At 40.3% G+C, this 12,649-nt stretch overlaps 1 protein-coding gene across 2 annotated transcripts in view; it reads left to right on the top strand.

Annotated features, from left to right (window-relative positions):
• The first annotated feature begins 4,507 nt into the window (after nt 1-4,507).
• VSNL1 (visinin-like 1) overlaps nt 4,508-12,649 on the top strand; it is a 114,532-nt gene continuing 106,390 nt past the window's right edge. For both annotated transcript variants that reach the window (XM_006880662.1, XM_006880661.1), the window contains exon 1: nt 4,508-4,669. In XM_006880662.1, coding sequence (XP_006880724.1) covers nt 4,508-4,669 — 162 coding nt within the window. The remainder of the gene's footprint in view (nt 4,670-12,649) is intronic.

Genomic DNA, 12,649 nt, shown 5'->3' with positions numbered 1-12,649 from the left:
GCCAATCCAAAGGTTGGTGGTTCAAATCCCCCAACTTCTCCACAGGAGAAAAATGAGCAGTCTCCTCTCATGTAATTTATAGCCTCTGAAAATTCGCTGGAGGGCCAGCTATGAGTCATTTCCAACTCAATGGCACATAACAATAACAAAAGAGGACAAGAAGTTTGCTAAGACAAAGGAGGAAGTCATCCTAACAAAAGAAAATAGACTGCAAAGCATGGGACTGTGAAAACAAGTAAATCCTGGGATCTGTGAAGTTGTTGATTATTGTTTACTTATGAAGTGAAAGGAAAGATTGGCAGACTATGAAGCTACAAAGAGGCAGGCTTCTAGTGGAAATGGAACTGCTTCTATCTCTAGTTGAGAGAGAATGGGGAGGATTAGGTGGTGGGATTTGTCTTTAAGGAGCCTCACTAAAGTGGCAGTTTAAAGGGTGGTCTGGAATCAGGGAGGAGGCTGATTTTTAATCCAGGAAAATCCTGGTGTAGGCCTGTGCGGTGACACTCTGAGCCAGGCCAGAACTTGCTTTCCTGCATGATTCACCCATTTCCCAGGACGTCTGAGTGATGGTGCTGATCATGAACCATAGCCAAGAAGCATTTACATCTCCAAAACTGTGATTTGTGGTCTTCACAAAACTCCCTGTAAGAGACCACCCTTCCCCTCATCCACTGGAACTAAACAGATGTCACAATCAATCAATGGTGAAGCTAAGCTTTTTTTCTCCACAGCAAAACTGACGTGGTATTGAACTTGTAAAGGCAGTGGAAGCAGGTGGTTTTTTAATAACTCATAATCCATTTTCTCATCATTAATACAACCTCCCCTCTGAGCTCATGGTTTAGGTCAATCTAGGAGTCTTTTCCAAATAAGGCAGCCAGGTGCCTCTCAAGGTGGCTGGCCTCTCTTGCAGTGTTCACTAGCTCTGACTCAGCTCTCTCACACTTTCATACATTTGCTCCTTCTGTTCCTTCTCCTGAAATGACTTCCATTATGTTTTGAAGTCTTGAAGATCTGACTTCAAATTCTAGTGCAGCCATTCCTAATTTGCCTGATTTTGTACAAGTTGCCCAAGTGTTCTGACCCTGCCTTTTAAAAAGATGGCCAAACCTTTATAGCTGAGGTTAGAGATAAAATTTGTGATGTTTTCAACATGCCATCCCAGAGCCAGCCATCAATATCCAGTAGCTATTATTGCTGAATGAGACTCCACTTTAAGAATTTACCATGTAAAAGAAAACATGTATAGGTATACATATGTATGCGTGTGTGTTGTGTTCTTTCTGTTGTACTTTACAATTCTTTGCTTACATAAATTGTACACATCTGAGGGGGATAAAAAGAATTTACCATGAGAGTTTCTCATTCTACACTGAAAAGAAGAAAGTGGAGTATTGAAAGGTTTGGTAATACACCTGTTGGTACCAGGATAATACAAACTTGCTGTTTTCTTAACCAGACTGGTTCGAGGTGACCCTTTGAGTGCTCTCTTGATTTCCATATCCAGCTGTAGAATCCTATTGTGAATTATAATTAAGACAGGTGGTGAAAAAAGAGTCTTAGAACTTGGCATTAAGAGCAAAAACAAGTAGAAAACTTTGAGGAAAAAAGCTAGTCCTTCTCTAAAGCAGGAAAGCTTGGAAGAAAAATGGCCATTTTATTGTTGTGTACTGTTGGACTGGAACCAGGAGGAAACTTTCTCTGGAAGTAGCAAGACTTGTTTGATTTCATTACCATGAAAGAATTGTTCATTGTTAGGGCAGGTTACTGACAAAGGGTGTGGAATCTTCTTTAGGACATGTTTTGTTTTGTTTAAAAAAAAAAATGAACTATAGTAATAGTAAAGTATGTGATGAGATTACCCCTTCTGGGCTATATCAAATGTAGACCTGCCTACAACATGGGTGAGAATTTGTGTCTCAAACCCATTGAAAGGCTGAGGTCACTTGGGTAAATTCTTCAAAACCTACATCGGTCTCCCAAAGGCATTACCTATGGAAAATAGCACCTTGGGCCATTAATTCTAAATTGCTGAGTGCTTTTTCTCTCTCTCTCTTGACCTGCAAACTAATGACCAATAGAAACCTGCTCATTGTTGACCCACTCAAGTGGCACCTCGGGCACATGCCATGCCTGCCATATAGTTCCAGATTTAAAAGATTTTTGAGATATCGTGGTGCCTTCCTAATTTTCCTGGTCCTGTAGACTTTCAAGTTGAACTTGATATCTTTAATCAATATGTGGGGTTTCCTCCCCTGCATTCTCATCTTTGTTACTATAATAGCAATGATATTAACTCAAACTCTTATTGTATTCCAGATGGAATTGATTCAAAGCCCCTCCAGCAGGTTTCCAAGGCTGTAAATCATATCACATACATTGGGTAATACATCTCTTGGTGCCGATCGTGGGATGTAATTGTCCATCTTTTTCCTATGGAGCTGAGGGTAGATTCGAGCCATCAGAGAGGCACCAGCTTTGGGTTAGCGACCCAACTCTCTACAGAATAATCCACCAGAGTTTCCACAATGACACAAACAGGAGCCTTAAAGAGATCCTCCTTAATTCCACTGTGTAACTATTGCAGGAGATAGGCAATCTCTTTCCATGCAAATTTAGTGAGCTCTGGTGGCCTTGTTGTAAGGAGCTGTGCTGCCAAACCAAAGGCAAGCAGTTCAGATCCACCAGCTGCTCCACGGGAGACAGATGAGCAATTTCATCCTGTGTGATTTTCTGCCACTGAAAACCTGCCTGCCGGTCAGCTATGGGTATGTTCTGACTCGACATAACAACAACAATAACATGTACATAACAACATGTAACTATTACATTTTTGGAGAAGTTCTTCCCTTTAATTTTCTACTTATCTCTTAATATGTCATCAAAATAATTCTAAAAGCGTTCTATTATCATTATCTTATAGCTGACTCAATGGCACATAACAACAATATTAGTAATGAGGAAATTGAAGGATTAAGAGACCAGATAATATTGCCCTAGGAGCTCTGTTGGCCTAGTGGCAAGAAGCTGTGCTACAATCCCCACATTTGTGGCCCCTAAAAGCTCCCTGGAGGAAGGTTAGGCAGTCTCCTCCCGTGTGGTTTACTGTCCCTGAAACCTGCTGGAGGGCCAGCTATGAATAGGTTCCAACTCTACAGTCCACAACAGCAACAAGTAACACACAGAAGCTCTGGTGGCATAGTCTATAGCATGTTATGCTGCTGACCAAGAGGCCTTGAGTCGAGTCTTCAGTAGTCCAAAGCCATCAGGAGTTCTGAGAGAGAAAGACATGCGGTCTCCTTCCATTAAGATTTACAGTCTTATGAAAGTGTGGAATAACTTCTTAATTACTTTTGGTGATCTTTCATTTTATGAGGTGAAGCCTACCTAGGTAACTTGCTTTACCCAGAGTCTCTGGCTTTAGATTTAATGTCTATTGATTAAAAAGATTTGATGAAAATCTTTCTAAAAGGTGTAATGATTTTTCTTTTAAAAAAAAAGGATTTACAGCCTTAGAGAGCAGATGGAGGCTCACAACAGAACTGACTAGATGAGTCTGGTTTTGTTTGGGGTGATACATATATATTAAATGTCTAAATCAGAAGTACAAATAAGAAATAACTCCAAAATCTGTGTTCTTTCCTATGCCACTCTACTGTAATACTGGTGATTAATAAAGTCACTGGGTAAGGACTTTCTCTGTCAACCCAAAGGCAGGCAATTTATATTCTCCAACTGCTCTAAAGGAGGAAGAGAGGCAACCTCCTTCCCTAGCGATTTACAGCCTTTGAAAACCTGCTGAAGCGTCAGCTATGAGTCTGTTCCAATTCAATGGCAATGAGTTAAATTTTCTTGTGGTTTCTATGTATTATCAATAATAACAGTCTTGAATTATGACATCTAAAACTCAGCAAACAGTTCCTAGAAAAGACACCAGTAGTTTATCAATTCTGAATGTAAAGGAGAAACGTCAAATTAATTTACTCAACAATAAACAAGATATTTTCATTTAGGAAAACAAAAAGGCTGTAACTTTAAATCTAGACCAACTAAGAGTCAATTGCTGATCTGCATTTCCATTTCACTTTTGGATCCCTTGGCTAGAAAGCCTTATAATTCTTGTTAATAATCCCATTTAATATCCCTGTGAATGAAATGTGTAATTAGGCACCTGGGCAGCAAGTGCTAATGAATTGTAATTCATAGAAGGAGAAGAAAAATCAGCTTCCGCTTACCTACATGAATAGCATAAAAAGAAGTGCTTGCCTCTCCATTTGGGCCTCAGGTTGTGTGAAAGAGAAATTCTGTGGGCTTTTCAACTGCCATTTTCACTCGTGTCTTTATAAGGATTCCAAGGAGGAGGCAAGATTGGAGGAACCTTGATTAGAAACAAATGAAGGAACTTGTGATCCAGGGACTGATCAGGACTCTAGCCTGGCTCCTAATCTGGTTTGAAGTGATGACAGCACTGGTGCTAATTGCATTAATTTGCTTTTCTGCAGGCAGAATGGGGAAACAGAATAGCAAACTGGCCCCTGAAGTGATGGAGGACCTGGTGAAGAGCACAGAGTTTAATGAACATGAGCTCAAGCAGTGGTACAAAGGCTTCCTCAAGGACTGCCCAAGTGGGAGGCTGAACCTCGAGGAATTTCAGCAGCTCTATGTGAAGGTAGGTTGTCGTCTACATTTATTTGACACAGGTCAGAATAAAGTTGTCTGCAACAAATGTTGCTTCAAATGGAACTATAACTCTAAGCTGTCATTTTATTTCAAATCTGGTGGTTTTCCACTCAAAGAAGCAAAACGGACTTTAAATATTTAAAAAAGAAAATTGTCCTAGAGATGAGTCAAGCAATTTTTTTTAACATGAGAATCTTAAGATTTCATTGTCATGTTAATAAAACAAGATGAAGCATAGAATTGGATCATTTGGCCTCTCCTTATCTCCTCCCAGTTCAGTATGCTTGAGTCTTTTAATAGCCAACATTTTCTTAGATCTGCAGTTCAACTCAACACATTCAAGCTTTAATACAATCGTCTTTGTATTTCTAGCCTTTATTCCAGTAAATTTGTTTAGCCTGCCCATTGTATCCACTCTGCTTCCTGTCGTAACACAGCAGTTCTCTGGTCTTGAAGAGAATCTTTGCCTTTCTTAAACTGTGTCAATTTGTGAGGTTGATACTTGCCAAAATTCTTACTGAAAGATGAGTGTGTTTTAGGAATATGTACCCTGTTTTCAGGAATCTTATGGGGGTAAACTCAAGTCTTTTTTTCACATAAAAAGCAATAGTTAAATCAAAACTCAGTTCAGAGTGTGACAGCATCTGGCAAAAGAACCATACAAATGTTAGATAATAGAATTTCATAATTACTGACAAGCTGCTAATTAAACACTACTTGCTTATTAAGGGGTCCTGGTGGTTAAGTGCTATGCTGCTAACCTAAAGGTCAAAGAGTTTTAACCCATCAGCCAGGAGAAAGAGATTGATGGCAGCCTGCTTGCATATATATTGTTGTTGCTGTGTGCTGCCGAGTCAGACCCAGCTCATCACTAACACTCCAGTGGACGTGCAGGGGCAGTACAGGGTTTTAAGAGGCTATCTTTTTTCCCATGGAGCATCTGGTGGATTTGAACAATGAGCCTTCAGGTTGGCGGTGCAGTTCTATACCACTAGTCCACCAGAACTCTCTTCCATAAATATTGTAGCCTTGGAAGACAGCTCTACTTATCCTATGGAGTTACTTTGAGTCAAATTTGATTCAGCAGCAGCAGGGTTTGCCTTGTTAAAGACATCTGCATGCCAAGACTGTGGCCCTCAGACACCCGTCAAGCCTGGAAATGAACTCATTCTCATGGACCAACTTTTAGCCAAGCAACAGACAGGGTTATAAGGTGAATAATAACACCAGGGATAGGCAAAGATCAATCAATCACAGAAAAACTAATTGGGGGGGGGAGGGGAAATCCCCAAATGACAGCCTTTGACTAGGGATAAAGTTCAGTAGGCAGATAGGGAAAAGAAAGAAGAATGAATGAAAACGAGAATTATAGGGAGGAAGTGGGAAGAGTGCTGCTACACTGGGAGCATTACAATCAATAGTGTGCAACAAAATGTGTATAAATTAGTAAATGCAAATTAGTTTCCAAACTTTCTCCCAAATCACAATAAAAAGTGAAAAAAATTAACTTAGCAGAAAGTATTGGTATCTTTGTCAATTAGAGAGAAAGTACAGTACCTATGAAGGCCTTTTCTCATGAAATGTCCTCCTATTGGTAGACAAGATGACAGGTCAGATTCCAATAAATCATTGTTTAGCAGAATCTACACTTTTGATTCATGTGTTGATTGCAATTCTCACCAGAAATCTGTTTTGTCTTTAAACCTTTACCCAAATAACAGTAATCTGAGCATCACTGTCCACAGTGGGCACTTTTAGCTCAGAGTTATGTGCTATGAAGAAACTACTTTCTCTGTAGAAACTGAGCAGAACTGTGCCAACAAAGCAAAAAATTTTATTGTGGTGATACTGTCTCTGTTTGTCTGAAGTTGCAAATTGCATTGCAGATTTAGCATAATCACAAACATTTTGTGTATTCTATTTTATATACATTTTGTCTGTACATGGGTAATAGTATTCTTGTAGAAAGAACAGATTTTTCTATTAGCTTTTTCTGACTAAAATTCAAAGCAGAAAATAGTGCTATTATTTAATTGTAGCAACTAAATTTCACCAATAAGAGAGAAGTATCATATGCATAGAGGGGATGAGATTGTATAGAATATTGCTACTCTCTTAAAGCTGAACATTACACATAATGTGTAATCCAGCAACTTCACTCCTGCACATGTGCAAGAAAGGATATGTTTAATAATGTGCATAGCTGCACTGTATATAATAGTAAAACACAGGAAGAACCCAAATGCTCATCAGAGAGAGAGTGAAAAAATAAAAAGTAGTGTAAGTCCTTTTAACAAATTACTCACTCTCACTCATTGCTGTAGAGTTGGAACCAACTCTTAGCTGACCTCCAACAGGTTTTCAGGGACTGTAAATGACATGGGGAACAACAATGTCAGTCTGGAGACTAAGGTGCACCTGATACAGGCCATGGTCTTTGCCATTACTTGCTATGTATCAGAGAGCTGGACAATGACTACGAATGATAGAAGAAGAGTTGATGTCTTTGAGTTTTGGTGCTGGAGAAGAGTATTGAATATATACCATGGACTGCTAGGAGAACAAACAAGCTCTTCCTGGAGAGGGTGAACCCAGGCTGCTCCTTGGAGGCAAGGATTCTAAAGCTTCATCTGAAGTGCTTTGGACATATTGCAAGGTGGGACCAGTCCTTGGAGAGGTACATCATGCTTAGGAGGGTGGCGGGACAGTACAGGAAAGGAAGACCCTCGATGAGATGGTTTGATTCCATCACTGGGCTAATGAAGATAGGTGTGTCAGAGACAGTGAGATTGGCAAGGGGTAGAGCAGGGTTTAGGGTTGTTGTTCTTATGGTCGCTATGAGTCACAGGCGACTCAACGACACATAACAACAACAACAACAAATGACATGGGAGGATGATTTCACCCTCTGAGTGACTGGTGGATTTAAACCTCTAGAGAGGCACCCCGTTTTAGGTTAGCAGTGCAACTTCCCACAGACTATGCTACCAGAAATACCCCCGTAACAAATAATGTTTGGGGAAACTGCATAATTGAGTGCAGAAAAATCAAACAGGATCCACACTCCCCCCATACACTGTAGATCAATAACCTGGATCTCAATGTTAAAACTATGAAGTTTTAAATTTAACCTAAAACTAAAGGAAGATGGAAGAGGGATAAAGTTAGGGATTCTAATTTTTAGCATAAACATACTATCAAACACAACTTAAAATGCATGCACAACAAAAAATACCCTAAATAATTGTTATGTTGTTGTTAGGGAAGTCTGGTGGCCTAGTGATAAGGACCTTCTAAATACTTAGGCTGATCAAAAGACTTTACAAAAAGAATTAAAAAGATAACAACTGAGGGGAAAGAAATTTGATAATTATATACATGGCTAGAGTTCTAATCTTTAAATTATATAGAAAATTCCAAGTACTCAACAACAAAAAGACAAACAATCCAATTAAAAAGTGGGCAAAGAACATGAACAGACATTTCACCAAGGAGAACATTCAAGTGGGAGTTCTGGTAGATAAGCTATTGTGCCATCAACCCAAAGGGAGTTGGTTTGAATCCACCAGCTGATCCAAGGAAGAAAGATGGGCAAGCTACTCCTGTGTAATTTATAGCCTCTGGAAACCCACTGGAAAATTTTGAGTCAATTGTGATTTGACAGAGCATAAAAACAAGAAGAAGCACGTGAAGACGTGCTCCTGGCCATTAACCATTCCAGACATGCAAATCCAAACTGCAGTAAGTGCCGTTTCACCTCTGAAATAATCACACTGAACATCACCACTAACAATAAGTGTCTTTAAGTCTCATAAATTAATCCCATCAAATCACTGGATATGTGTAAGACGTATCCATTAACTGTGCCCCGAAGGAGCCTTACCGTATGCATGCATATAAGTACCACGTTACATACTATTCTCACAAACAAATCTATACATGCATGCAAGTGTACTCTCACACACACATTTCTATACCCACATAGCCTATTTATCTATCCATGTAATTGCTTATTTTTTTTTTGCTTGTTATTACTGTTGTTGCAAAATTATAAATGTTAGAGTAGTGGACTCACACATTCATTGCTGTCCAGTGGGAAACTACCCATAGCTAGACCTCCACATACTTTCCAGAAGCTGTAAATTGCATAAGAGGAGACTGCCCATCTTCCTTTCACACAGCTGCTGGTGAATTTGAAGGGCCAGCCCTTGGCTTGGCAGTACAGCTCCTTAGCCACTTATCCCTTAGGCCTGTGTACGTTTCGGTGTCTTCATTTACCTTGGTAAAGTTGTGCTGACTTCCCCTATGTATAGTGTGTTATTAGAAGCTAACTAACAACAAAATGAACAATGAGTGGACCCTGCAGTCCCTGACATGCATCAGTGATCCATCTAACAAGTCATACCTGAGGTTCTCCGCAGATGTATACAAATCTATATTCTTGAATAAGTATAGAAAGGCGCATATATAATTGTATGTGTGCATTTTATAAATCACAGTGATATAGTTAAGATTTGAACAATTAGCCTGTGGAGATCTTTTCTACGGAAATGTTAATAAATGTGTCTAGTAGTCAATGTAGATAAATCGCTTGTACAGAGAAGTAAATTGGCATGCATTTCCCAGCTTATAAGCCACTCTCCATTGTTTTCAAAGTCACATCTGCCATTGTATCACCCAGAAGTCAGCCTGTGCCTCGAAACTGTCTTCACTTTCAGCCTCTAGGAGAGTTAAGACAAATGAAATTTGTCAGTGCCACATTGATATTGCTAAAGGTCATGCAAGCTGTCACCCTGTGTTTAAGAGAGTTCTGTGTGCTCAGTGCCTTACTTTTTTTTTAAGATAAGGGGAGTTTGCCTTTGAAGACAGGGTTGAAATGGAGGAAATGAGGTATTCATGTGTGTACTGGAAATACTGCACCAGCCTCATGATGGGGACCATGTAAACAGCAAGCACACCCTAACACGTTACGTCACAATGATGCATATGCATCTAAAGCATCTCCCAGCTCATCACCACACCCCCACAAATTATTTTTTCCCTTTCCTATTTCAGGAAGGGAATATATGATAGCTTGGCTTTAGTTTATATTCTTGGCAGCCTCTTATTTCATTCTCTTTAACAACCATATTCATGCTCAGCCTGTGATCGTGTATCAGATAGTCAGAAAGCAGGCACTCTTCATCTTTTCCAGAATTATCTGAGGACAGGATGCAAAAGAGGATGACAGAGGAAATGTATCATTTATACAGGGGGAAGCAGGCTTGATTGGCTAGTAGGGAGAAATATGGAGAAAGGTGTGCATTATATAACAGAACCCAAGACAGGAAATTCTTTTGCTGCTTCTGTAAAAAAAAAAAAAAAAAAATATATATATATATATATATATATTCAGCAAGACAATCCTTCTCCAGTGAATACACATTTTCATCAGTCCCCTCTGTCTTCAGTATGGATATTGGAGAGAGCTCCTTGTAGAATCCAGCTGACCCAGCAAAGTTGCCTGTGGCCTCTGCCTTCCTCTGTCTATGAGGTCAAGCTGCATGGGCTCTGGTTACTGGCCTGACGTGCTCTGCCCTCAGAATGGCCTCCTCTGCTGCCTTAGAGCCAATTCTGACAAAGGTGTCAGGAGGGGTAGGAGAATGGGGGAGGCCACTCTAGAGGCTGCTAAGAAAGAAGAAAGGCTACAAGCTACAAACCCCTGACTGAAGAAGCTTTTGTATCCAAACTGTAAAGGAACTTATTCCCACTCTACATTTAAATATGTTTAAACTGAGATGGGGGGCGGGAGGGAAGGAAGTGTCCTTGTATCCAACCTCATAAAAAAGAGAAAAGATGGGCACACTAACTCCTTCTAAGTTACCCTGTCCTGCCTCGCAGCTGGATTCCACTGCATTTAGTGTGTTCTGCCATTGAATTGGTGGGTATGTGCATTTTCTCAACGGGTCTCTGGTAGAGAGAGACTGTGAACTCCTCTAGAACAGGACCCAAGTCGACTCTCTCTATGGTAAAAGCACAAAACCTTACACATATTCTGCTTGCTCGGGATCCAGGGATTGAATTCTGCAGCATCCACAGAGATCAAGGTTGAAAACTGCGAATCTCATCACCCACGTGGGAAATGAACACCTCTGAAACTAGAGGGGAAACTGTAAATACTATATCCTTTTGATAATATGAGTAAGCTTCCGGATTGGATAGCCACATATTAAATACTGGACAAAATCTATACATTTGTAATAGCCGTATCTATGCAGCTGAAAAATCACTTGCACTCTCCAATAAAATAGACCTGTAAGGTATAGGCAGAGTCCCTGGGTGTTGCAAACAGTTAATGTGTTCAGCTGTTGATCAAAAGATAAAACATTTGAATCCACACCAAGGGACCTCGTTAGAAATACACCACTTATGTAAAATCAGTCCCTGAAAACCCTATGGCACACATACCTGGCCATACTCTCGATACAAGATAGCATGGAAAAGTGTGGTCGTCTATCTTTAGCATCTCTGAAGTCATCTTTCATGTTGTTCTGTTCATTGAAAAGGTTTGAATCCACCAGTAATTCCTCAGGAGAAAGATGGGCAATCTCTTCCCAAAGATACTTAGAGTATTGGAAAACAGGGGAAAGGTGGCTAAAGTCAAGATTGACATGAGGCAGTGTGGGTTTGAACACAGCCCTGATAGTTTTTCTGATTTTAAACTGTGCAGGAACGTCCCTGGAGCTCTGGAAGACTCTGGTGGCCTAATGGATAAGGAGTTTCTCTGCTGAATTTTACAGCCTCCTGTGCAATTTATAACCTCTGAAACCTTGCTGAAAAGTCAGCTATGAGTCAGTTTCACATTAAAGACCCATTCTGCTACAAATGACAACAGCAACCTCATTGCAAAGCACAGTGCTTTCTCTTGGCTCCATAATGATCATCCCCCTGGGACCATCTCAAAAGCTTTTTCTCAGGAGATCTTCCTTGATTTTCCCAACTCCCAAATTCAGAAGAATGTCTTCCTCCCTGGCATACCCATGACCTTGGTAGCACCAGCTTTGACAAAGTTCATTCAGTCTCTGCAATGTAATTATGGAAGCATTTTCACTTTCTCCCTTAGGTAGACCTCTCTCTCCCTTACACCCCAGAACCTTACACTACTGTATATGCTTTGCCTGAATACAGTGTGATTTAAGGAGAGTAGCTACATGCAAAGGCCGAAATGTTGGATGTGTATGGACATGATTCTACCATATGTTAGGCCGAAATGTTGGATGTGTATGGACATGATTCTACCATATGTTAGCTTTGTGTGAACTTGAGAAAGTCACTTAGGCTTAAGAGTTCCCTAGATAAATCCACACACTCCTTTGAAGAAATCTCGCCTTAACTTCCTCATCTATAAAATGGAGAGAGCTCTGGTGGTCTAGTAGCAAGGAGCTACACTGCCAACACACAGGCATGCAGATCAAATCCACTAGCTGCTCCATAGGAGAAAGAGGGGCCGTCTCCTTCCATGCAATTTACTGAAAACCTGCTGAAGGGTCAGCTATAGGTTGGTTCCAACTTGATGGATTCGAATCACATATCCAGCACAACTCCTTAGCATTAAGCCGCCAGAGCTCCCTTGTATGTCAGTAGTTGAATTTTTTAACAACTTGTTTTACCGAGACTTGTCCATTGTTCAGCTAAAAATGAAGCTACAGAAATGAGGGCAGTTCTGGCCCAAAAGGATAACCAAGGACATAGTCTCAGGCTTTTACTGATCTCTATCTGACTTGGAAGCCTGGGTTCTTTATTATTTTGTGTTTTGTCCCACTTTTTCCCCTCCTCATTCTATCTGTTGTTATGTGTCATCGAGTTGAATATGATTCATAGTGACCCTATAAATCTAAGCCCTATCCTATCCTGTGCTGTCCTTATCATTTCTGACAGATTCGAGCTCATTGCAGGAGTCACTGTGTCAATCCTTCTCCCTGAGTGTCTT

The sequence above is a fragment of the Elephantulus edwardii genome, unplaced genomic scaffold (genome assembly GCF_000299155.1).
Source record: "Elephantulus edwardii isolate Elephantulus edwardi_28Jun2011 unplaced genomic scaffold, EleEdw1.0 scaffold00009, whole genome shotgun sequence".
Classification (NCBI taxonomy): Eukaryota; Metazoa; Chordata; class Mammalia; order Macroscelidea; family Macroscelididae; genus Elephantulus; species Elephantulus edwardii.
The sequence above is the reverse complement of the archived record's forward strand: the minus strand, read 5'-3'. Positions and strand labels throughout refer to the sequence as shown.